This window comes from Trachemys scripta, chromosome 5, assembly GCF_013100865.1.
Source record: "Trachemys scripta elegans isolate TJP31775 chromosome 5, CAS_Tse_1.0, whole genome shotgun sequence".
NCBI classification, from domain to species: domain Eukaryota; kingdom Metazoa; phylum Chordata; order Testudines; family Emydidae; genus Trachemys; species Trachemys scripta.
In genome coordinates this window covers 137,411,705-137,436,249 of record NC_048302.1, presented here as the reverse complement: position 1 = coordinate 137,436,249, position 24,545 = coordinate 137,411,705, and the positions used below count along the sequence as shown (strand labels likewise).

General features: G+C 51.6%; 1 protein-coding gene across 1 annotated transcript in view; it reads left to right on the top strand.

Moving 5' to 3' along the window:
- The window catches only part of LOC117878417 (shootin-1-like), a 41,402-nt gene that overhangs the window by 1,710 nt on the left and 15,147 nt on the right, over positions 1 to 24,545 (top strand). Inside the window, exons 2-8 of the mRNA XM_034772587.1 lie at positions 3,351 to 3,400; positions 8,932 to 8,992; positions 16,958 to 17,052; positions 18,614 to 18,770; positions 21,148 to 21,245; positions 22,530 to 22,611; positions 24,167 to 24,261. Coding sequence (XP_034628478.1) covers positions 3,351 to 3,400; positions 8,932 to 8,992; positions 16,958 to 17,052; positions 18,614 to 18,770; positions 21,148 to 21,245; positions 22,530 to 22,611; positions 24,167 to 24,261 — 638 coding nt within the window. The remainder of the gene's footprint in view (positions 1 to 3,350; positions 3,401 to 8,931; positions 8,993 to 16,957; positions 17,053 to 18,613; positions 18,771 to 21,147; positions 21,246 to 22,529; positions 22,612 to 24,166; positions 24,262 to 24,545) is intronic.

The window sequence follows — 24,545 nt, the reverse complement described above, 5'->3', positions numbered from 1 at the left end:
GTGCAGCAGGGGGCTCAGAGCAGGGGGCTCGGCTGCAGGGGGACAGGATCTGGCCCGGCGCACACCGGGGGCAGGGCAGGCTCCCTGCCTGCTTGCCCTGCCCTGCCCCCACGCCGCTCCAGGAAGCGGCCAGAACGTGGGAAAAGAGGGGCACAGGGGTCTGTGTGTGGCTGTTGCTTCAGGCACCGCCCCCAGCAGCTCCCATTAGCCAGGAATGGGGAACCACGGCCAATGGGAGCTGCTGGGGGCGGTGCCAGAAGCAAGAGCAACACACAGACCCATGTGCCCCCCCTCTCCAGGGGCAGCTCCAGGCACCAGTGCACCAAGCACGTGCCTCGGGCTGCAAGCCGTGGGAGGGGTGGCCTGATGATCACCATGAGGGCAGCAGTCAGGCTGCCTTCAGTGGCATGCCTGCGGGAGGTCCGCCGGTCCCGCTGCTTCAGTGGTAATTCGATGGCGGGGACACCGAAGGCGCGGGACCGGTGGACCTCCCGCAGGCATGCCGCCGAATCCACGTTACCAGTGGACCGCCCGCAGGCATGCCGCCGAAAGCCACCTGACTGCTGTGCTTGCGGCGGCAAAATACATAGAGCCGCCCCTGCCCCTCCCCACATTCTGGCCGCTTCCTGGAGTGGCACGGAGGCAGGGCAGGCAGGCAGGGAGCCTGCCCTGCCCTGCCCTGCCCCTGGTGCACGTCGGGCTGGAGCTGCTCTAGGTAAACGCTGCGGGAGGGGGAAGGGAAGTGAGGAGCTCGCAGGCTGCAGAAAATAACCCTGTGGGCCATGTGTTTGAGACCCCTGGTCTAGATAATACTTAGTCCTGCCATGAGTGAAGGGGACTGGACTAGATGACCTCTCGAGGTCCCTTCCAGTTCTATGATTCCATGTTATACAACTGTAATGACCTTGCTGGTATGTGCATACCACTGTCCTCTGCAGGATGGAAGCTGAACTGCTTCGCTGTGTGTCATGGGCCCTATACTGCTAGTAGCTAATGGAGATAGGTGGGGGGGGCTTGGTGGATCAGAGCTCTGTCTCTGCTCTTGCTCTGAAGTTTGGCCTGGCTGTGGTATGAAGCCACATGGCAGCCCTGAACGGCCCCGGGTTTGTTACTCTAGAGTCTGAACAGGAGGACACTGGCCATGTTCCATTGGTCATCTCCCACGGCCCCTAAGTCCTTTTCAGAATCACTGCACTCCAGGATACAGCCCCCGTTCCTGTAAATGGGACCCACATTCTTTCCTCCTTCACATATGGCCTGTGAATTGCAGCACATTTCACCTACGCCAGGACGGGTCAGTCACTGGCTCTGGTCTTTCTCATAGAGTGGGGGAGAGTGTTTCTGTGAGGGGGGGGGTCACCCCAGAATTCTATCCCTGGGGGCCCTGGTGCTGCGGTCCCCATTCCAAACCCCACCACCGGCGCCCCCAGCTTCCTGTATCGCATCAATCAGAGACGTTAAGAGATGGAAAAGTCACGCGTGGTCTGTCTTCCCCGGACACTCCTCCAGCCCATGTCGGATTGGTCCCTGCTAAGCCCAGATAACACCGTACATGGACCCTTCTTTCCTGGGCTCCCAGCTGCTTCCAGTGGCCAGCATGGCTCCCAGGGCTTCACTTCCTTGCACGCCTGTTTGAGCAATGGGGTCAAATCCTCGCAACGGGGAAAGGTGGGTAAAGTGATGCAAAGCAATCCGCATCGCCAGCCCCAACCATGCCACAGTCCTGAGTCAGGCCCCTAGAAGCTCATGAGATTGGCTTGGCAAGCTGTCCTGTGGGGGCTCAGGGGCGTGAGGACCCGCCTCGGGACAGGCTGCTAAGAAGCAGGGCACAAACCCCAAACTGGCTGTGAGTTTTATACTTGGACATCACTAACCAATTATCAAGTGTAAACTTCTCAGATGCTATAACAGCCTGAATATGGAGTCACAGACAGTCCCTTTGGGTACTCCGATCTCCCTTGCCACCCAAGTAAGCCTGCCTTTGTGACAGATGGTCCCTTACACCAAAGGTCACAACAATATCCAGGAGTACTTGTGGCACCTTAGAGACTAACAAATTTATTAGAGCATAAGCTTTCGTAGACTACAGCCCACTTCTTCGGATGCATACAGAGTGGCCACAAGTACTCCTGTTCTTTTTGCGGATACAGACTAACACGGCTGCTACTCTGAAACCTAACAATATCCAGGTTACTCCCACTCCCAAAGGACCAGTCATTTACCCCAGGTCAGTTGCACCTTAGATCTCACACCAAAGACAATGCTTGTAGTCAATCCTACAATAAACTGTCTAAAGATTAGTTAAGTAGGAAAAGGAAATTAGTTATTTACAAGGTAAAAGCAGGTAAACACAGATACACATATAGTTCCAATCTTAAGTTTCAAAAAGTCATAGAAGTTTCTAGAATAGGCAAGCTCTGTGTGTCTTTTGGGGCTAACCCAGGCCAAGCACCGGGGATCTTTTGCTTATGCTTAGTAACACTTGCCCCTCAGCATTCAATCAGCATGAAAGATACAGTTCCTCCTTGTCAGGGCTTTTTATTCCTTCCCCGCTTCTGCTTACAGTTGCAAATTCCGTGGGGTGGAGAGCAAACAACAAAGTCTTTTGTCCCACAATAGCTCATCTGGCGTCGATGGCCCTCCTTTGAGGGTCAGGAGACACCACCTCCTGTTGGCGCCTAGTATTTCACGCCCGTTAATGCTCCTCTCCCGTCTGGTGATTTGCAGTTACAGAGCAAACACTTAAATGTCACCTTATCACATGGGCTACAGGTATTAGAAGTGAGATTAATGCAGGCAGCAACTTACAAGCAGTCCATAAAGTCTGTACACCAAACACATTCTTCTCATTCCAATACCTATCTGAACAATACTAACACACAACTGAGCCAGACTGGTTTCCAGCTACGTCAGTGTTAAGTTGAGACCCAGGGGCCTTGGCATGAGCTGGCACCTGCTCTGCCAGCATCGCATGGCTTAAAAATCAAGAGATGTTTTTTAAAAACAACGAACGAGGGATTCTCACGTCCTCACATGACTCCAGGAGCTGGGGCTTGAAGGAGAATACTAATTCACATGAGACTTGCGGTACAATTGCAGGAGTTGGCAATACTGTGGTGTAAATGCATGAAGCTACCAGTGGTGGCTGCTTTTCTGAAGCAGATGACCTAGTCCTGGGACACGGCCCAAGGCACTCTCACCTCCCATAGATGTTGGGGTATTTGAGGGTGCTGGGTCCCTCCCGGGGGGCTGGAACACACAGGGGGACCCTTCGGCTGAGCGCGCCTGCAAAGGTTTCATTCTTCTTGCTGACCGGGGTAACTTCCTGCTTTGCTTTCTGTTCCCTGCAGCCATCCCGGAGTCCGACAGCGAGTCCTCTGAGGATGAAGAAGTGGCTACGGTACAGAGTCGTTTTCTGTTTTGTTTTTATTCCCCAAGCAGGGATTTCCCACCCCCCCCCCCCCCCCCCAATTTCCCCACCCCCCCCCCTCCCCAGTTTTGTGAACTAGTTACATGCAGCGTTGCCAATTTAGTGACTGTTTGGACATTTGAATTGAAACATTAATACACACTTTAAAAGCATATACAGTGTCTGATAAAATACGTGTGTCTGAAAAAGTATCATAGATTTGAAAAGTATGAACATAGACTCGCTTCCTTATACGGCTGTTGTTTTTGATGACAAAGTCAGTGTGTTCATTCCGGTGATGGTGGCCAACCCAATCATTTCAAATGATGATTTGTAAGCAAAGTCCAAATGAGCTCTCCCTGACAGCTACTGATGGGCTGGGGGGAAAGGCTGTATTTACATTCACACCTAATCTACCCAGGTATCCAGCAAACAGAGCTGTGCTGCCTAAGTGAGAGATTTTGGCTGGGGTTGGGTTACAAATCACTTGAATGCGGGGGGAGGGAGGGTGAAATTGTTATTGTGTGAGTAAAGGACAGTAGAACTGTCCTTAGCCTGTGCTGATCGAGGGCATCAGGAGAGAGGCTGGGGACAGGTGTTTTGCTTGATGATCTGCCTGAGTCACAAGACTGTTTAAAGACAGAGCTGATTAGGCTCCATAGAGTCTTTTGTTTTGTTAAGTGACCACTACAGCTGAAATCACTGATAATCAGGTCGAAGTGCTTAGACCTGCTGTGGGACAGTGTTTCTGTGGAAGAGACGGCCCAGTCTGCACTAGTAGCAAGGTTCCCCACTGAGAGCTCAGCTGAAATCACTGAGAGCTGGTGGAACCTCAAGAGACCAACTCGCAGAGGTCACAGTGGCAGGTGGCAGCAGAAGGTGACAGCACAGGGCCATTGGCAACAGAGCAATGGAGTGAACGGTGGCACAACGAACAATGGCCAGAGCGAACCGTGAGCAGCTGGAGGAACGAACAAGGTGCCTTCTTGCCCCCCACCTGGGAGGTGAACTCATGTGAAAGCACCTCTGAACTCAGAGTCTCCATTGACCAAGGACAACACCAGTGAGTGTTAATGAGGCTGTTAAGAATGCTGGAGATACAACACAGTTCATGCGAACAAACACGGCTGTGGCAACATACTTTCTATTTAAGCAAAAGATACCACACACTATAAACTGGAGGCCAATGTTAAGTGCTTTGTTACTTGTTCATCCTGAAGTTGAACAAGACCAGCAAATGCTCACTATCTTTCTGCAAGAAACTCAACTGACTGGCTAGAAGCATGTGTTGCAACAGTGAAAGACCCAACAGTTGAAAAAGTGAAGAACTCTCTCATCACATTTAAAAAATTTGCATACATGGCTGATGAATGCACTGATGCTAATGGGCATCAAGTATTAAGTCATTGTGTATGTTATCTTGATGTCAGTGGTAGGCCAGTATATGCATTTCTAGATGTTCAAGTTATAGAAGACACATCGGCTGCATCTGTGAAAACACACATCTTAGAAGAGTTAAATGCTTGTCAGTTGGACCCCAAACAGATGGCTGCTTGTGCATTTGATGGAGCTGCAAACTTCTCTGGAAGACGTGGTGGAGTACAAGCTTTGCTCAGATAAAAGTGTAACCCTAATCTCTCCTATACACACTGCAGAGGCCATCTACTCCAACTAGTGCTAGTACAAGTGGCAGACTCTTCAAAAGACATTTTAAAAGCTATAAAATTAATGTCTTCATTATGATCTTTTTTCAGCAAGAGTCCAAAAAGTCTAAATATCTTGGAAAATATAGATGATACACTGGGACTGAAGTTCAAATTAGTCCAACCTGGGAAAACCCACTGGCTTTCTCATGAGCGATCCTTGGTTGTTGTCTTAAAATTACTCCAGCTGTTATTACTGGCTTTGGAAAGTATCTACTGTGACAAAGTTTCTCCTCTACCTTGGTGGGTCCTGCGCTTATTGGCAGATTTGCTCGCTTCACAGATTCACCCTGTGGGTCAGGAAACAGTCCAGAGACCTTCCCCTCTGGTAGAAGCTATAGTCCAGGTCAATTCCTCCTGTGTTTGATCAGGAGTTGGGAGGTATGGGGGGGAACCTGGGCCCGCCCTCTACTCCGGGTTCCAGCCCAGGGCCCTGTGGGCTGCAGCTGTCTAGAGTGCCTCCTGGTACAGTTGCACAACACCTACAACTGTTGTACTTAAAGTACTGCACAGGATCTTTTCAGGGGGAATAAGGCAGAACGCCACATTTATTAGCAATACATGTATTCATTAACACTGTATTATATGCATATAATATATTACACTTACACTTACACACACACACACACACACACACACACACAAACACACTCCGTCTTGTTGTTACCAATTAGTTGCCCCCCTTAACTTCACTGGCCAGGTGAGTTAGATGGGGAATGGGTGGAGCCGGGCTTCTGCCGATCCGGATCGATGCTCCCATGTTGACAAGACGAGACCCGGGGTCCTCTGCAAGACACCTTACTTTTATAGCAGCTTTCCTCTTATGCAAATCTAGACCAGATTCAAACTCTGTGTCTGTGTCCATTGGTCCTTTGTGCTGCTTTCTTTTGAGTGTTGTCCCAATGCTGCAAAGAGGGTGTTTCCAAAAGAAGGTGCTTGCTTCTAACCCCCGAGGCCGTCAGTATGTCTGCTTGTCTTTAATGAGCCCACTTGACACGTTTTATTGTCCTTGGGTCTGGCTCCCAGCCCCTCTCCAACAGTTGAGGCTGTCTGGAGGTGCTGCCTTCCATGCCTTGCTCATCCACATTCATTCAACAGGGCAATTGACTAAGAGTGGGGGGGGGGGGAAGAGAGCTCTTGTTTTACTGCTAGCAAAAAGAAATGTTCTTCTATCTTATTTTATCCTTAGGGGCTATAATATTATACCAAGGGCAATGCAAAGTTTCTAAATGAGGCTTTGATACAAAGTTCCATGAAAACAGAGGTCACACGTGGGTAGACCCACCACAAGGTTATGTGAAGAGGCACAATGTAAAGTCATATGAAAATTATCAGAGATTTATCTACACAACTCCCTGGGCTACTTCCCCATGGCCTCCTCCCAACACCTTCTTTGTCTTCACCACCGGGCCTTCCTCCTGATGTCTGATAACGCTTGTACTTCTCAGTCCTCCAGCAGTACGCCTACTCACTCTCAGCTTCTTGCACACCTCTTGCTCCCAGTTCCTCACACACACACTTCCTCTCCTCTGGCTCCCCCTGGCTTGACTGGAGTGAGCCCTTTTATAGCATCAGAGGGGCCTTAATTGGAGTCAGGTGCTTAACTGCCTCACCTGACTCTTAGCAGGTTAATTGGAGTCAGGTGGTCTATTAGCCTGGAGCAGCCCCTGCTCTGGTCACTCAGGGAACAGAAAACTACTTATCCAGTGGCCAGTATATCTCCCTTCTGCTACTCTGCTGTTCCCAGCTGGCCTGGGTCTATCACACTGCCAAGATGGGATGGATCGAAGGAGTGAGGCTGGTGGGTTACTTTTGCTACTACGTTCAGAGAAGACTATTCCCATTCTCTCTCTCATAAGTCTACTGTTGAAACCACATGGGTCATTAAACAAGGCCATCTAGGCATCTGCTACAACAGGAGTAGATCTTTGTCCAGCAGTAGAAGCTACATTTGGATCAATCAGAGATCTATTCATTGAAAAAGTACTGGAAGAAGCAAAGACCTCAGTCCAGAAGTTGACTAATGAAGGCATTTATATTGAATCCTTAAGTGAAGAGGACAAGAAGTGTTTGTTAAGACAACTGAAAAAGTAAACAGACTTGATTCTTAAAAATCTACAACAGCGACTTCTAGATTCTACTCAACCTCTACGTAGTGTGACAAAGTTCCTCCTCTATCTTGGTGGGTCCTGCGCTTATTGGCGGATTTTCTTGCCTTAGAGATTCACCATATGGGTTGGGGAACAGCCCAGAGACCTTCCCCTCTGGAAGAACCCACAGTCCAGGTCAATTGGGAGGTTTGGGGGGAACCCGGGCCCGCCCTCTACTCCGGGTTCCAGCCCAGGGCCCTGTGGACTGCAGCTGTCTATAGTGCCTCCTGTAACAGCTGCATGACAGCTACAACTCCCTGGGCTACTTCCCCATAGCCTCCTCCAAACACCTTCCTTATTCTCACCACAGGACCTTCCTCCTGGTGTCTGATAACGCTTGTGCTCCTCAGTCCTCCAGCAGCACACCCTCTCACTCTCAGCTCCTTGCGCCTCTTGCTCCCAGCTCCTCACACTCCCACCATAAACTGAAGTGAGTTCCTTTTAAAACCCAAGTGCCCTGATTAGCCTGTCTTAATTGATTCTAGCAGCTTCTTAATTGGCTCCAGGTGTCCTAATTAGCCTGCCTGCCTTAACTGGTTCTAGCAGGTTCCTGATTACTCTAGTGCAGCCCCTGCTCTGGTCACTCAGGGAACAGAAAACTACTCATCCAGTGACCAGTATATTTGCCCTCTACCAGACTCCTGTACGCCACTGGTCTGGGTCTGTCACAGTAGCTTTTACAGACCCTGTCCTATAAAACACCGACAGTTGAGTGGAGTGAGGCACTACCAGCAATGGGGCTGCCATGTGCTCAGGACAGAATAGAGAATTTGAACACAAAGTGGAATATCATACGACAAATGAATGAAGATTTGACTTCAACTTCTTTTTTATCACTAGTGGCTCGACCCGATCTGTGTGTTTGGTTTCCTGGGATGAAAGAAGTAGGAATTCATCTCTTGCTATTCCCAGTCACATCAGCTACAGTTAACATGAGTTAAAACTAAACTTATAATTCGCACCCCACCCCCCATTTCAATTCCTGGGGAAAGCACTGTCCCCAAGTCCTCACGTTGGGCACGGTTCACAAAGTGCTGGGCAAAGTGTCGTCAGCCCCTGCCTTTGCGTTGCATGGCGGAATGCAGGGGCCGTCCCTTGCTGGGTGTTCGTACAGAGCCTGGCACGAAGGGCATAATCTCTCTGGGCATAATCCTTCTGGAATGGAGAGACTTATTATTTCAGCAGAGTCCACATCTCCCCCAGAGGCCCCCCTTCCACACACAAAGCCCTCCACCAGTACAAATGGATCAGGACCAAAATAACTAACCCAGCCTGGCCCAGAGATGGTAGCGCCAAGGGGACCGATTATGGGGCAATAGTCCCTCTCTCATGGCCCTGTGCCATGGGGGGCATTGGACGAAACACAAAACCAACGTCCTGATCAGTCCTGGTCAGTGAAAATGACCAGGCTCCAGAGCAGCAGGTAACCCACTAGTCTTGACCAAATCCTAACTCCGGTGACTACGTTTCCTTCCTCAAATCCCCTGCAGTTTTAATTGGATACAGGATCCTTTGCTTCCAGTCCCTAACCGTGGCCTGGCGTTAAACAAATGTGCCATGCACCACCCCAGAGGTGGCTGCTTTTGAGTGGTGGGTGAAGTGCTTTGGGATCCTTCGGGACAAAAGGTGCTGTGTAAATGAAGGGTTGTCTCCTTGCTTCTGCCTGCAGCATGAGGCCCTCCTCCAGGAGAGGGATGAAGCTAAAGAGAAGCTGTCTGAGTTTGAGCAAGGTGAGTCCTGTTCCTTGGCCTCCCTCTTTTTCTTCTCCTTTCCCCCCAGAATTCCCAGGAGAGAGCCATGGACACTTATGAGGTGTGTAGTCTCCAGGCTCATTAAAGGGATATGGAGGCTGGGAAGCAGATAGTGGGGCCTGGTCTCCCAAAACTAACCTGGGAGCCAAGAGACCTGGGTTCTCTGCCTAGCTCTGCCACCGACCAGCTGGGTGCCTTTAGACCAGTCACATCCCCTCCCTGTGCGTTAGCTTCCCCAGCAACGTGTCTGTACCGCACCCAGCACAACAGGGCTCTGAACTCAGTCGGGGCCTCTGGTGCTACTGTACCACAGGCAGAGAGTGGTTAAGCCAGGGCACGGGAGATTCTAACCCCCATGTTGTCCAGACCTGTTCCTCTCAGCCTGGAATGAACAAAAGTCGGGTCTGGTGAATCCATTATTTCTGCCTACCAGACAAGCTGTGGATTAAAGCCAAGGGGTGCACTGACTGCCCAGTGCATCCGACCTGAGGATGACCATGAAATCTGGCCTCCTGTCTGCAGTTCCTTGTGACCACCGGGGGACACCTGGGAAAACAGGCTGTTTGCCTGGCTGGCTGAGCTGTTCCATTCCTCCTGCAGTTCAGTAGCATGACTCAGGTTTATTACAGCAGTGCCACTGGGTCAACCAGGAGGAGGGCCCCTTTGTGCCAGGTGCTGTACAAACACCCTGATGTCAAGGGCCCTGCCCCATAGAGCTGGCAGTCCCAGGGTACGGCTACACCAGTGCTGGAGCTGTAATTTCCAGCTCGGGCAGACATATGGGCACCAGCTTTGTTCAAGCTCGGATGTTAAAAATAGCAGCGGAACGAGCAGAGGGACACATGAGCCGCCCAAGTACAGACCTAGGGTTTCAGATGGGATCATTCTTGGGAGGCTAACCCATCCCGCCACTCACGCCGCCCCATCTACGCGGCTCTTTTTAGCACTCTGACTCAATCAGAGCTAGCCTGGGTATGTCTGCTCAAGCTGAAGAGGACACCCCTGGCTTCAGTGTGTAGACATCCGTTACTGGACCAGGCAGCCAGCCTCCTCCCACCCTGCCCTTTGGGAGTGATGCACGGCCCACTCTGTACACTGTGTGGCTACAGAATCGGGGGCCCTCCTGCATCACAGGGAGGGGAGGGGCCCATCTGCTGAGCTGCGAACACGTGCCCTGCGGCCGCACAGACAAGCGACCCCGTGGTGCTAGGAGCAGGAGTACATTCTAGTTGGGTTCTCTGCCCATATACGTGGGACCTGCGCTGCTCCATCACCCCCCTTCTCTACCCTGGGATGGTGTGTTGCACAATACTGAGTGTCCCCAGTGGCTTTCCGACTTAAGGTGACCAGATGTCCCGATTTTATAGGGACAGTCCCGATTTTCAGGTCTTTTTCTTATATAGGCTCCTATTACCCCCCCCCACCCCCTGTCCCGATTTTTCACACTTGCTGTCTGGTCACCCTCTTCTGACCTCACCCACCTTTGCTCTGATCTCCTGCACCCTCTTCTTGAATAACCAGGAGCTGCAGATGGGTCCTCACCTGGGCAGCTGGGGGAGAGCTCAGCCCAGCGCCCGTCCCCTCTTCGCAGCAGCGTATGGAGATCAACCATTATTTTAAAGGAGAAAGCATCCCTGGTCATACTGGTACCTCCCTCCGGGGTGGGCAAACAGCCCTCCGGCCAGTAGGGATCCCCCATCGTCCTGCTCGCTCCCAGGGATCGATGAAACATGTGGGCTCCGGACATGCCGTGAGCTGATTTCTAGTGCGTGAGTGAGAGATGCTGCCCCCGGTGACTGGGACCACGGGAATCAGGGCCGGCTCCAGGCACCAGCTTAACAAGCAGGTGCTTGGGGCGGCCAAGGGAGAGGGGCGGCACCTGCGGCAATTAGGGGGCGGCAGGTCCCTCACTCCCTCTAGGAGCGAAGGACCTGCTGCTGAACTGCCGTCGCCGATCGCGATCGCGACTTTTTTTTTTTTTCGCTTGTGGTGGCAGAAATGCTGGAGCCGGCCCTGCCAGGAAGGGCGATAAACCCGCTATCGGCAGCAGCTAACCAAGCTGCTTTGTAGCTCACGTCGGTGACCCCGGGGTCCTGGTCACCTCCCAGCATGTTGAGTGACGTACGGAGCTAAAGGGCTGAGGTAGATGCAGGGATTGAATCTGTTGCTGGTGGGGAGTGCGGGCGCTGACAGGCTGGTGAGGACAGCAAGATTGTTCTCGGGGTGGCCCTAGGGTCTGGAAGCCCCCGTCACACACATGTGGCTGAGAGATGACCACTGCCCCAAAGGGTTTACAGTCCAACCTCCCCAGGTCAGGGACAGTTTCTTCACCTCTTTGTACAGGTGAGCCGAACCGAATCAAGCCGCCAGCATCAGGCCAAGCTCTGGACGGGCCCCAGCGGCTGGGCACGGTTTGCTAAGACACAGCCGCACTGGCAGTAGGCTGCAGGATACCAGGCCAGGAAGGATGGCCTCTGGGCTGGTTCTAGGGATGGGCGAGTCGGGCATTTGTCCTGGGTACCAACTTCCATGGGCGTGGGGGGGGGGAGGGGAAGGCATAGCACTCACCTTCTTTTTTTGACTTGGCTCTGATTGGCTGGCTAGTTTTGCTCCACTGATTGGCTGGCCTTTTTTGCTTAGCTACTGGGGTGCTAAAGCCATTTTCCACCTAGCTAGCAAAACAGCTAGGGATGCTCCAGGATGGCTAGTGGGTAGGGTGCTGGACTAGGACTCTACAGACCTGGGGTGACGGGTCCAGTGGTGGCCCGGGACATTTTTGACAGATGAGGCACACCTCCCAAAATAGTCATTTCCACTCCCACCCAATTTATAATTGGCTAGCTAGTATTATAAGACGATTTTTAAATACATGGAAAAGAATCATAAGAACATAAGAATGGGCAGATTGGGTCGGCCCAGTAATCCATCTAGCCCAGTCTCCTGTCTTCGGCCAGTGGCCAGTGCCAGGTGCCCCAGAAGAAATGGACAGAACAGGGCATCATCATAGAATCATGGAATATCAGGGTTGGAAGGGACCTCAAGAGGTCATCTAGTCCAACCCCCTGCTCAAAGCAGGACCAATTCCCAGCTAAATCATCCCAGCCAGGGCTTTGTCAAGCCGGGCCTTAAAAACCTCCAAGGAAGGAGACTCCACCACCTCCCTAGGTAACGCATTCCAGTGTTTCACCACCCTCCTAGTGAAATAATTTTTCCTGATATCCAACCTGGACCTCCCCCACCGCAACTTGAGACCATTGCTTCTTGTTCTGTCATCTGCCACCACTGAGAACAGCCGAGCTCCATCCTCTTTGGAACCCCCCTTCAGGTAGTTGAAGGCTGCTATCAAATCCCCCCTCATTCTTCTCTTCTGGAGACTAAACAATCCCAGTTCCCTCAGCCTCTCCTCATAAGTCACGTGCTCCAGACCCCTAATCATTTTTGTTGCCCTCCGCTGGACTCTTTCCAATTTTTCCACATCCTTCTTGTAGTGTGGGGCCCAAAACTGGACACAGTATTCCAGATGAGGCCTCACCAATGTCGAATAAAGGGGAACGATCACGTTCCTCGATCTGCTGGCAATGCCCCTACTTATACAGCCCAAAATGCCGTTAGCCTTCTTGGCAACAAGGGCACACTGTTGACTCGTATCCAGCTTCTCGTCCACTGTGACCCCTAGGTCCTTTTCAGCAGAACTGCTGAAATCATCGAGTGATCCAGCCCTAAATGAATCTCTTTACAGAGAAAGAAGAGGAGCAATTCCAAGTAAACAAAAATAGTTTACAAGACCCAAGATTTTCATATGAAATTAAATATCGGCTTTGGTTAAAGTCCTAAACATAAAGCGACATTGTTCAGCCTCTGCTTCAATTGAGTATGCATCCAAATAACAGACTGCCGTGGCTATGTCACTATAATATACCCCCTCAATTAAAAAAAAAAGCAACATTAGCCCTAATAAAAATGTGTGTATCATTGATCAGCAAATCAGAACCTGAAAATCACATCGTGTTTAGTGGAATATTCACTATAAAGGCACAAATATGATATAAAAATTCATTAATTCAAAAATTTCAAAACAAACAAGCCTGTTTGTCCTGGCATGGCCAGAAATGGAGTTATACATCCAATAAGAGAGATGGGAGCTTATCTAATGGATAGTGGTGATCAGTCTGCCTTTCTCGATTCGAGACAAAGCATGCAATAACGTCATTGGACCCGGCGCAACGTTGGATGTAGCTGTGATGCTCCGAGTACATTTCCCAAACCTGAAGAAGAGCTCTTTGTAGCTCAGAAGCTTGTCTCTCTCACCACCAGAAGTTGGTGCAATAAAAGATATTCCCTCCCCCGCCGTGTCTGATCAGAGGGAATGTCGGTGATGCTGAAGATGTTACTGTAGGAGTGTGCCAAGAACAGAAACTAAAAGTTGTTTAATTTTGCAAGGCATCCTATAACATGTCGCTGAGATTCTCCGTCCCACCCACGGGCACTGAACATCTCCTGAAGCACTTTTCTCTCTTTCCAAGACAATGGCACGTAGACTCTCCCATTGAACTGCGCCCCGGGAAGGCCCTTCTGCCCACAGTTTGGTCCAGCAGTTCACTGTGGTTGCTGGAGCATGTGAAAAATATGGAGAAGCCTTGCAAGGTTGCAAAAAAGCCACAGGTTCCCCTTACTGGAGAACTAGATTTAATCTATGTGCAAAACAGCGCACAAACAATGCCTGAGGAACCTTTTCTTCTTAATTAGGGTTTTCAGACCTCCAGCTCACCAGCCAGCATTTCAGTGCCATCATACGACTGAGACACAAGTAGTCGTATTCTATCACTGACTTCGCAACCTGCGTCAAAGCACCTGCATTTCCATCTGAGCTGGCATCCTTCAAACCCATGAGCTTCTCTTGTGTTTGCCTCTTCTTGTCCAGGTAGCACAACACAAGTGAAAGCTGGCTTAAGGGAGAAAGCGTGGTTGTTTTGTCTACCTTGCAAGTGAAAAAGCTGCACTTTTCAATCTCCCGGTCAATATAATAACAATATGGGGGGAGGGATAGCTCAGTGGTTTGAGCATTGGCCTGCTAAACCCAGGGTTGTGAGCTCAATCCTTGAGGGGGCCACTTAGGGAGTTGGGGCAAAAAATCAGTACTTGGTCCTGCTAGTGAAGGCAGGGGGCTGGACTCAATGACCTTTCAAGGTCCCTTCCAGGTCTAGGAGATAGGATATCTCCATTAATTTTTTTTTTAATATAGAATGTTATTTCTTCAGCTGTGAGTTCGATAAATTAATCCTGAATTGTCTTTCTTAGGTTGGAAAAAATGGATACATTGTTCTGCCAATAAGCCGTCGACCCCTTGTTTTGACAAAAAGCAGTACTCAAAATGTTCCTTGAACTTCCCCTGGCTGACAGATTCCACCGTCTCACATTGGCCACATTGGCCACATAATCCAAGTTCTTGACAAGAGAAAACAACTCAAATATCAGCCGGTTGCTTCAAAATCTCTCTGTTTTTCCTGATTTTCTGGTTATGCTCTAAGACAGCAGGACGCCTTTGCTCACATCTATAGAAGTGCTTTCCTGCTCTAAGCATTTCAAGAGAAACATCACTTGTCGTGTGCTCTTGTGATGAGCCGTGTAGAGACGCACTTTGTGACAGATTTTTCAAGTCACAGTGGCCTTCATTAGCCCAAATGGCTACTTTAGCTGAAAGAAGCAAATAGAAGAAGCAACAATATAATATGTTATTCCCAGTAGTGTCTGTTAACCATATCTGGATGCAGCACTAGATGTCTGAAATTGCCGCGTTCTTTTCCCGTCTTTCTTCAAAACCTCCAGTGCTGGTGTTATTTTGCCTTCCTTATTGATTGAACGTCTCTCTTCTTGAGATCTTAACGGAAATTCTCTTTTCCTCAGGTCTCACACAACATCAAAGCTATTACTGAAACTTTTAACATCTCACCAATTCCAAATATATGTCACCAAGTCCTGAACCGAACTTAACGGCTACAATCTTGCCATGGCCTCACCAAGCAGTGGTTACCGCAGCAAGTCCCTTATAAAGTGATGCCCGGGGAGGGGGATAAACTGGTAACAATTCTGTAACAAGGTAGCTTCTTGAGGCACAGTGATGGGGTGTCTACCCCACACAGGTGTAGAAGGGGTTAACCCCAGGAGTGAGCCATGGAGATGAGTCTTCGGAGCACTTTGGGCGCTGGAGGGAGCAACCATTCAGGGCCCAGCGGTCTCACATGAAAGAAGCTGCTAGGTCAGAACCAGTCAGTCATGGCTTGGAGCTCAAGGAGGGAGGACTGGATTCCTAGCAGATGGAGGGAATCTAGCACCATGGACAGAGCAGTTGCTGGCAGGGACTGGGGGAGCCAGAAGGAGCTCCTGACTGGTTGCCAGAACTGATATGCTGAGGCCTTGAGGTGAGGGTGAAGAAGGTGCTGGGACTGTGGCGAAGTGGCCCAGGGAAATGTACTGAGCCGTTGGAGGGGACGTAGCATGTGGTTGCCATCTGCAGGGTCCCTGGGTTGGGACCCGAAGTAGGCGGGGACCGGGTCCCCCCATTTGCCCCTGGAGAAGTGGCCTGATGAATGGACTGCGAGTCATGACGAGGATGCTGCGGTTCCTGGAGTGACAGTGTGCAGACCGCGAATGGGAGTCGGCCTCCCCAATCCCTGGAGCAACCAGGAGGAGGCACAAGTCCGGCGGTGAGTGGTGCGCCCCATGACAACATGCTGGAGAATGAAGTCATACAGTCGCCCCTGTATGAGGGGAGGTAAGTGGCTGGACGCATGGACCGCGAGATACTGACGCCCGGAAGGGGGAAACACAGACACTGACATGAAGAGGATGCGGCAGTTCCTAGAGCGACTGCCGACGGAGGCGGAGTCAGTGTGACGGGGTGCACACTGCGGACGGGAGGGTGTCGTCCGTCAGCTAATCCCCAGGCATGACCAGGAGAAAGTCAGTCCAGCAGTGAGCAGTGCACCCTTGACGGGCTCTATTAGCTCTGGCAAGATTTGAGCCCCACACAGCACTACATTCTTCAAACTTTCGGGTGCTGCTGGAGAAAGTGAGCTGGGACTGACTTAAATCGAAACAAAAGGCCACAAGAAGCACTTTTGTTAACTCATTTAACGTGTACAGGCTTACATGTCCTTCAGTTATCAATTAAATCAAAAGGAACATGCAAACTTCTTTTGTAACTTTTTGGGAATTCTTGGCTCACTTGTCTAAGCTGATACTGCTGGGTTCAGTTGCTGGCTTTGTCACAGGCCTTGGGCTACTTTGCTCTGAGCCTTAACTCCCTCTGGCCTTACTGGGGTCTATGAAATCATGACTGGTGTGGAGAAAGTAAATAAGGACGTGTTATTTACTCCTTCTCATAACACAAGAACTAGGGGTCACCCAATGAAATTAATAGGCAGCAGGTTTAATACAAACAAAAGGAAGTATTTTTTCACATGACACACAGTCAACCCTTGGAACTCCTTGCCAGAGGATGTTGTGAAGGCCAAAACTATAACATGGTTCAAAAAAGAACTGGATAAGTTCATGGAGGGTAGGTCCATCAATGGCTATTAGCCAGGATGGACAGGGATGGTGTCCCTAATCTCTGTTTGCCAGAAGCTGGGAATGGGTGCCAGGGGATGGATCACTTGATGATTCCCTGTTCTGTTCGTTCCCTCTGGGGCACCTGGGACTAGCCACTGTTGGAAGACAGGATACTGGGCTAGATGGACCATTGGTCTGACCCAGTCTGGTCAGTTCTTATGTTTTTATGTACTGGGAAAGTGCCATGAATGAGTGTGGGGCTGTGTGATGGGGGCCAGAGCCCGAGCCCGGGAGGCAGGCTGTGTGAGGGAGCGCTCTGTTAAGAACCCTGTGTTGGGGGTGGAGTGGGGTGCTTGAATCCTGCCTCTGCCAGCTTCCCCTTCTCATTCGCAGCGTCGCAGAGGCTGCTGGCGGAGCTCTCGGCGCTGGAGGTGGAGTATGAAATTGAAGTATCATGTCGCAAACAAGCCGAAGTCTACGCAGCCCAGGTAAGGCCCAGGGAGCTGCGAGGGCAGCGTTAGCCAGCTGCCAGTCCTTGTTCCCCAGCACGGGGCCAAAGCAGGTAGGGGAGGGGAAGCTGCACTCAGCAGCAGTCACACCGCTCCTCAAAGTGACCCCTGCCCACCTCCCGGGGCTGTCAGACCCAGTGCTAGGGCTGCTTGAAAACTGTCCAGCTAAACTGGGGTTTCCACAACATGAAATGGTTTGAAAAGCCTGGAAAACAGAATTTTTTCGCTGAAAAACCAAGCACCCCCAACATGTATTTGGAAATGTTGCCGTGGCACCTCATGGGAGTTGTAGCTCAGGTGCCTCATGTGCTCATTCTTCACGCAGTGCACAGTCAACTTGTGGAACTTCTTGCCTGAGGAGGTTGTGAAGGCTAGGACTATAACAGCGTTTAAAAGAGAACTGGATAAATTCATGGAGGTGAAGTCCATTAATGGCTATTAGCCAGGACGGGTAAGGAATGGTGTCCCTAGCCTCTGTCTGTCAGAGGGTGGAGATGGATGGCAGGAGAGAGATCACTTGATCATTGCCTGTTAGGTTCACTCCCTCTGGGGCACCTGGCATTGGCCACTGTCGGTAGACAGGACACTGGGCTGGATGGACCTTTGGTCTGACCCGGTACGGCCGTTCTTATGTTCTATAGGCTGGGCTCCTCAGATGGACTACATCTCCCATGATGCATCATGTCCCAGGACTCCCTGAGAGGGGAGATTATGTTGCATTATGGGAGATGTAGTTTGACCAGGGAGCCTGGCCTATAGAGGCAAATATGAGCATGAGGCGCCTGAACTACAGCTCCCATGAGGCAGTGTGGCAGATTGCCAAATCTACATATTTTTGTTTGGCTGAGATCTTTCTGGAATTCAAATTTCTGCTGAAAAGTTACAATTTTCCAAATTAAAATCCTCACCAAGAAAATGAAATTTTCTTAAATTTCATCAGTTTTCCTTGGGAAATTTTTACAACGAGCTGTACTTTACGATGCCATTATCATCCCTGTCTGCAGTGTAAGCAGGGAAAATCCAAACAGCGTGTGACACCTGGGGAGGGGATAAAGGGAAACAGATGAGAGAAAAATTGTTGGCATTGAAATGCAGCCAGTTCAAAAGTGAGAGGGGGGAATATGTTGTCACCAAATGCACAGTTGGCCTGTGGAACTCATTGCCACAGGAAATTATTGAGGCCAAGAGCTTAGCAGGATTCAGAAAGGGACTGGTCAGCTATGTGGATAAGGAGAATATCCAGAGTTGTCATAATAAACACTAAAAATATAACCAGGGGGTTCAGAAGGGGGTTTCATGGTATGAGGAGACACTAACTATAACGTGCTAAAAGGAAACTTCCCTTTCCTGTGAAGCAGCTGGCACTGACCGCTGTCAGAGACAGGTTCCTGGGTTAGATGGCCCTTGGTTCTGATCCAGTCTGGCCTATGCTCCCATTTCCTCTGGGTGTAAGAGCCGCTCCGGGTTCTATGTCCAGCACCTCCCTGCACTCTGCCTCAGTACAAAGGTCTCTTGTCTGTTTTTGCGCCCCGCTGGGTAGGTGAACAGGGAGAACAAAGAGCTGAAGCGGATCAGCGTGGCACTGCTGCCCATGTTGAACCAGCTTCCCGAGGACGTGCTGAGTCTGGCCACTGAAGAAGACTCCCCCTCCGACCCAAGCCGAGATCCAGCGTATCCGTACCTGCAGCAGATCAAAGGTGAGTCACGCGCATCCGCCCTGGGGTCCCAGACTGAGACTTGGGAAAACCAGAGAAGAGGCTCTCCCCTAGGAATCCACTCCAGGTGCTAACCCTGAGCCAGTGCTGGGATGGGGGTTGGGCATTTAGCTAGAGCTGTGGGGCAGAGCAGAAACCTCATGGCTTACCTGACTTTAGACGTAACAGTGCCAGACACCTAGAGATCCGTGCCTAGGGAGTGGTGTGAGGGGTATTCCAGGACTTAATTCACCTGAATCCAGTTTTTAAACTTGGACTCTAATATAAGGTCTTTCGCTTTGCTGTTGAGACACCCAGATGTCAATTCGGAGCCCTGTTATTGTTATTTATTGCTTGTATTACTGTAGTGCCTAGGACAGTGGCTCTCAACCCTTCCAGATGACTGTACCCCTTTCTGGAGTCTGATTTGTCTTGTGTACCCCAAGTTTCACCTCACTTAAAAACTACTTGCTTACAAAGTCAGACATAAAAATACCGATGTGTCCCAGCCACACTAGTACTGAACAGTTGCTGACTTTCTCATTGTTACCATCTAGTTATAAAATAAATCAATTGGAATATAAATCTTGTACTTACATGTCAGTGTATCGTATAGAGAGCAGTATAAACAAGTCAGTGTCTGTTTGAAATTGTAGTTTGTCCTGACTTCGCTAGTGCTTTTGATGGAGCCTGTTGTACAACTAGGCAAATCTCTAGAGGAGTTGATGTCCCCCCTGGAAGAGTTCTGCCTGCCCCCAGGGATACGCACACCCTGGTTGAGAACCACTGGCCGAGGAGACCTCGGGATAGGCCAGGACCCAGGTGCTGTTGTGTTGGGGTGGGGGGGGGGGTCTCGGGCCCGACACGGGATAAGTTAAGGACACCCATGTTCACTTTTACAACAATCAACCCGTCAGTGAGGTTTGGCTTCTAGTGTCACGTTATGGCTGGCGACTCCGCCATTCAAATCTTTTTACCTTTTTACTAAAGACACAGAGAGAGGACAACAGTTAAAGCTCTTGGGGGGGAAGGATAGCTCAGTGGTTTGAGCATTGGCCTGGTAAACCCAGGATGATGAGTTCAATGCTTGAGGGGGCCACTTAGGGATCTGGGGCAAAAATCAGTACTTGGTCCTGCTAGTGAAGGCAGGGGGCTGGACTCAATGACCTTCCAGCTCTATGTGATAGGTATATCTCCATATATTATAACAGGGTTCAAAAAGAACTAGATACGTTCATGGAGGATAGGCCAATCAATGGCTATTAGCCAGGATGGGCAGGGATGGTGTCCCTGGCTTCTGTTTGCTGGGAATGGGCACCAGGGGATGGATCACTTGATGGTTACCTGTTCTGTTCATTCCCTCTGTGTGCTGGGCCGTGGCCCAGTTGCTAAATCAGACTGCATTGGTGCACTTCAAGGAACCAAAGGGTTGAAATTCCAAGGGTAGAGGTAATCGAAAACCATAGCTGGGGATGCGTTTGGGCTAAGGGCCTCTGTGCCTGTCTGATCCCAGGCGGGGCGTGTAGTCCTAAGGATTAATTTGCTTGTCTGTATAAATATAATTTGAGTATTTGATGGATTAGGCTTATAGATTTTATATTAAAAGTAAGTTTGGCTGTAATGCAAGAGACCTACCTACAGGCTAAATCTCTGTAGGTTAAGCTAATGCAAAGTTAACACCTTTGGAGACCCTTACCCAGAAAAAGGTGCGGACAGCCTGGGCCATGGACACTGACTTCCCTTCCTGTCCGAGGGGGGTTTTCTCCAGGTCACCAATGGGTGTGCATCAATTACCTTCCACCAGGCCCATGGTGGTGCTTCCGTTACCTGCTGGGCATGGCCTGCAGTCTCCAGAGCTGCCAGGGTGGCACCTTTCCCCCGGAACAACTTCATTCTGCAGCACGGAAATGCTTGGAGGAGCCAACATCCTCTCTCCCTACCGGGCACCATTCATATGCCCCTCTCTCCCCCCGAGCCCTGCCCCCTTAAGCCCTATCTGGCCCCACATGTCCTCTCCCTTCACAAAGTTCAGAGACAACTAGGACGACTTTGCTTTGGAGGCAGCATGCTCTAGTGGATAAAGCAACGACATGGGCGCTCAGTGAGCTCGGGCAAGTCACCTCCCTGCTCTGTGCCTCAGTTTCCCATCTGTCAAACGGGGAGGGTGCTAGTGACCCACCTTTTTGAGAGCGGTGGATGAAAAGCACTCTAGGAGCGCTATCGGTCTGACGCACACGCCCTGCCCTAGACAGAGAGCAAGGCCTGTAGACAGAGCGGATGTCGCCCTCCACTCAGGCCTGGCTGCCTTAGGCCCAGCGTCTGGCGCACGAAGCAAGGAGGGAGAAGCCGCCTCGTTTTATTTCCCTTCCTCTGGCTCCAGATTTGCAGGAAAAGGTTTCCAGGCTGCTGGGGGAGAAGAAGGAGCTCACCATCCAAGTGCAGGAGTTGCAGAGACAGATCAGAGAGCTCGGGGACCAGGTACGGTGCCGACGCCGGACCCTCCTTGGTGCTCTGCTCGGCCGCGATGCTCGCTGAGCTCGGCCGCTGCTGTGCTGAGACCACTGCTCACCGCGCTGACGCCTCTCGTTACCTTGTGCTTCCCTGTCTGTCGCCGCCTGTTGTCTGTAGCCTGACGCGCGGATTGTAAGTTCGCGGGGACAGGGGTTGTCTCTTCGTTCTGTGTCTGCACGGTGAGGTGCTCTGTGCTACCGTAATCCAAATCAGTAATCGGTGCAGAGGTGGCGGGCTCGAGCTGCTGCGTGCTGCTGGCCCCATCGCTCTCTGGGGAATGCCCAGGCCTGGCCCCCGTTTCACTCACCCTGGTCAGCCGGTATAGCTCCCCTGAGCTCAACGGGTTTGCACTGGTGTATGTCAGAGGGGGATCCGACCCCAAGCTTCCCCCTAAGACAATAAAGGCTGAATTCCTCCCTGGCCTTGGCTCAGAGCCCCAGGGGGCTGGGAGATTCCTCCTTTGTGCATCCCCGATGCTGGGGCTGCCTGGGGCAACTCCCCTTCACCACAGTATAGAGCAGCCCGAGGGCTGCCCTGAATTGCACTTGGCTACCCACGGCCTGTACGGGCTGCTGCTGCATCTGGGAATAGCCAGACTGCAGCAGAGCTCCGGCTCGCCCCTGGAATGCCCCCAGCATGCCCCTGGGGGTGACGTGGAGTCACCTGCTGGGGATCCCCCTCCGCCAGGGCTATTCCCCAGGGGCCAGGTCGAGCTGGCTGAAGGCCCCTTGATGCTGGCAGTTACTCAGACTAAGCCACTGGCTTTGGCCAGCACAACCCAGCAGCAGACGCCTTTCACAGCGAGAACTTTCCTCCTAGGGGCGGAGTGATGGCTTCAGTATCACCACTACCGGCAGAGGGTTTGACACGGACCATCCCTGAGCTCCAGCCCCTTAGAGCCCGGCACAGAGCTCGTTCCATTACACCCTCAGCCTTCACCCTGCCTTAGGACGCTGGAGACCCCCAGTGCAGTTACAGGCCTTCCCGGTGCCTGACTGTCCTCACAGCTCTTCGCTACTGCGTGGGCGCCGATTCCCTGGACGGCTGAGCCAGGGAGGGAGTGGGGAGCCTGCCAGATCCGAAGGCCTCTCTGTGCACAGCCACCTGCCCTCCCCTGGGGTGAACGCTGCCCCCACCCCATAGGTGCAGGGGTTGGATCAAGCCCGGGATCTGCTCAAGCCCACGGGCTGCTGAAGTCAATGGGGCTGAGTTTGGTGCAAATAAAGAACCACACCGGGTGTCCCACTGCAGGTGGAAGAGGAGCGAGCAGAGAGGCGATCCCTGCAGGCCGCGATGGACCGGAGTCACAAGGCCCTGAAGAAGTACAAGAGAGGTGAGTCGTGGACAGAACTGCTCCAGACTTCTCCGGTGCCGCGTTTTCAGTGAAACACTGGCCTTCCTGCCGCGCTGAAAAGTTTCCCAAACCTTTTTTTTTAAATTTCCCTTTTGTTGTCCAGTTAAACTAATGATTGAAAACTTTAGCCCTTTTTGTTTGTTTTTTCCTCTGTTTTTCAGTTTAGCATTTTTCCTTTTTTCCTCCCCTTTTTCCATGGCAAAAGGAGGGGGAGGGAAATCAGAGAAACAAGAAAAAACATAACCCTCCCTCCCCCCCAAAAATATGTGAATCAGAACATTTTCAAAAGTGAATATTTTCAGTGTGAGGTTTTCTCAAGGAAAAAAACCCGCCTGGGAAGTGGGAACTGGGCCTTTTGGACACCTGTGGAATGGAAATCCAGTTCTGAATTTTCAAAATATTTCATGAACATTTGCTCCCATTTTCCAAGCCCAGGTCACTGAGCACAACTTGGGCCAGGTCCATCCCGGCTGATGGAGTTTCTTGTGACCCTGCTCCCATGTGGGTTTTTTCCTTTCTGCCTCCTGTCCCCTCTGCTTGCTTCTCGTGTCCCATTCGCCGGCTGGCTCATGCCCAGAGCTCGGCTGGAACTTGGAAGGGTGGGATCAGTGGGTTTAGTTTGATGAGTACCTAGATGTTTAGCTGTTGTGCTCCAAATACCTTCTCCAAAGCACCTGTGTGACTGTGAACCACACGTCCCATCGAGCACCTGATGAAAATCCGTTGCTAGAACTCCTGTCTGAGCCCATCAAAGAACCTACCGATAGGACTTACCTGGCCCCCATTAGTGTCCCGTCTCCCCATGTGTTTATCTTCTTCCCACGGCCCCTGTGAGGTAGGGCAGTGTTGTTACCCCATTGTTCAGGCACAGAGAGACTCAAGCGATGGCTACGTTGCAGCTGGGGGTGTAATCTCCAGCTCAGGTAGACATACCTGCACTAGCTCTGATAGCTGAGAGTCTCACCTGACTCCAGGAGCTGGGGCTTCACCCCCCCTCAAATATCCTGAGAATCGGGGCGCAGTCATGAGAACTGGCAGCCCTGCAGCAGTGGGGGCTGCAGCTCCGGGCTGAGGGGCATCAGCTGAGCTGTTCTGTGCTATCGCTCCCTGTTACATTCAACCCGCATTGTGTTTATTGCAGCCACGCAGGGGAATCGGCCTGGCTATGGCTGGGGTGGAGTGGGAGGGACACTGGTCAAAGGGGAGGAGGGAGCTTACTCGGGGGTAGAGCCTTGGAGCAGGTCACTATCAATCCAGGGAGGGCCGGGCAGTTGGACCAGGTCTAAGAGCTGCTGGTGTATTACTGATCCTGCAGTTCTTACTCGGGCAAACCTCCCAATGACGTCGGTGGAATTTGTCCCGAGGGAGAAGCGCAGGATCAGACCCGTGTCACTGCCCCAGCCCATGCGGGTGCAGCGCCGGTCGAAGCCAAGGGTTGAATTTGTCCCCGGTGTCTCCCGGAGCCGGCAATTGGTTGGTGCCCCGGAGACGCACGTGGGGGGAGGCTCAGCGACTGCTCTTCTCCCCCGGGCAGTGTCCCAGATGGTCGCTCAGGAGTACAGCGAGGCCGTGCAGAAGCTGGAACTGGAGCAGGACCTGAGGCAGCACGCGGAGACCTTTGCACACAAGGTACAGGATGGCGCGGGGACAGCTGCGAGGACCGGAGAGGGAGAGGAAAAGAACACGGGGGAGGAAGGCGTGGGGGGTAGGAGGAAAGGAGAACACCCCTTGGGTCCTACACCCAGCTCTGCTGATGCCCCTCAAGCCTGTCTTGCAGCCCCCCTGCTATCCCAGCCCTGGGCTCCATCCCCTGCTCCGCTGGTGTCCCCAAGTCCTGCCCTAGATCTCTCCTGGCTATTGCCGGGAGCGAGAGCAGGCGTGATGTTACGCAGAGCCTTGAAGATGAGGGCAAT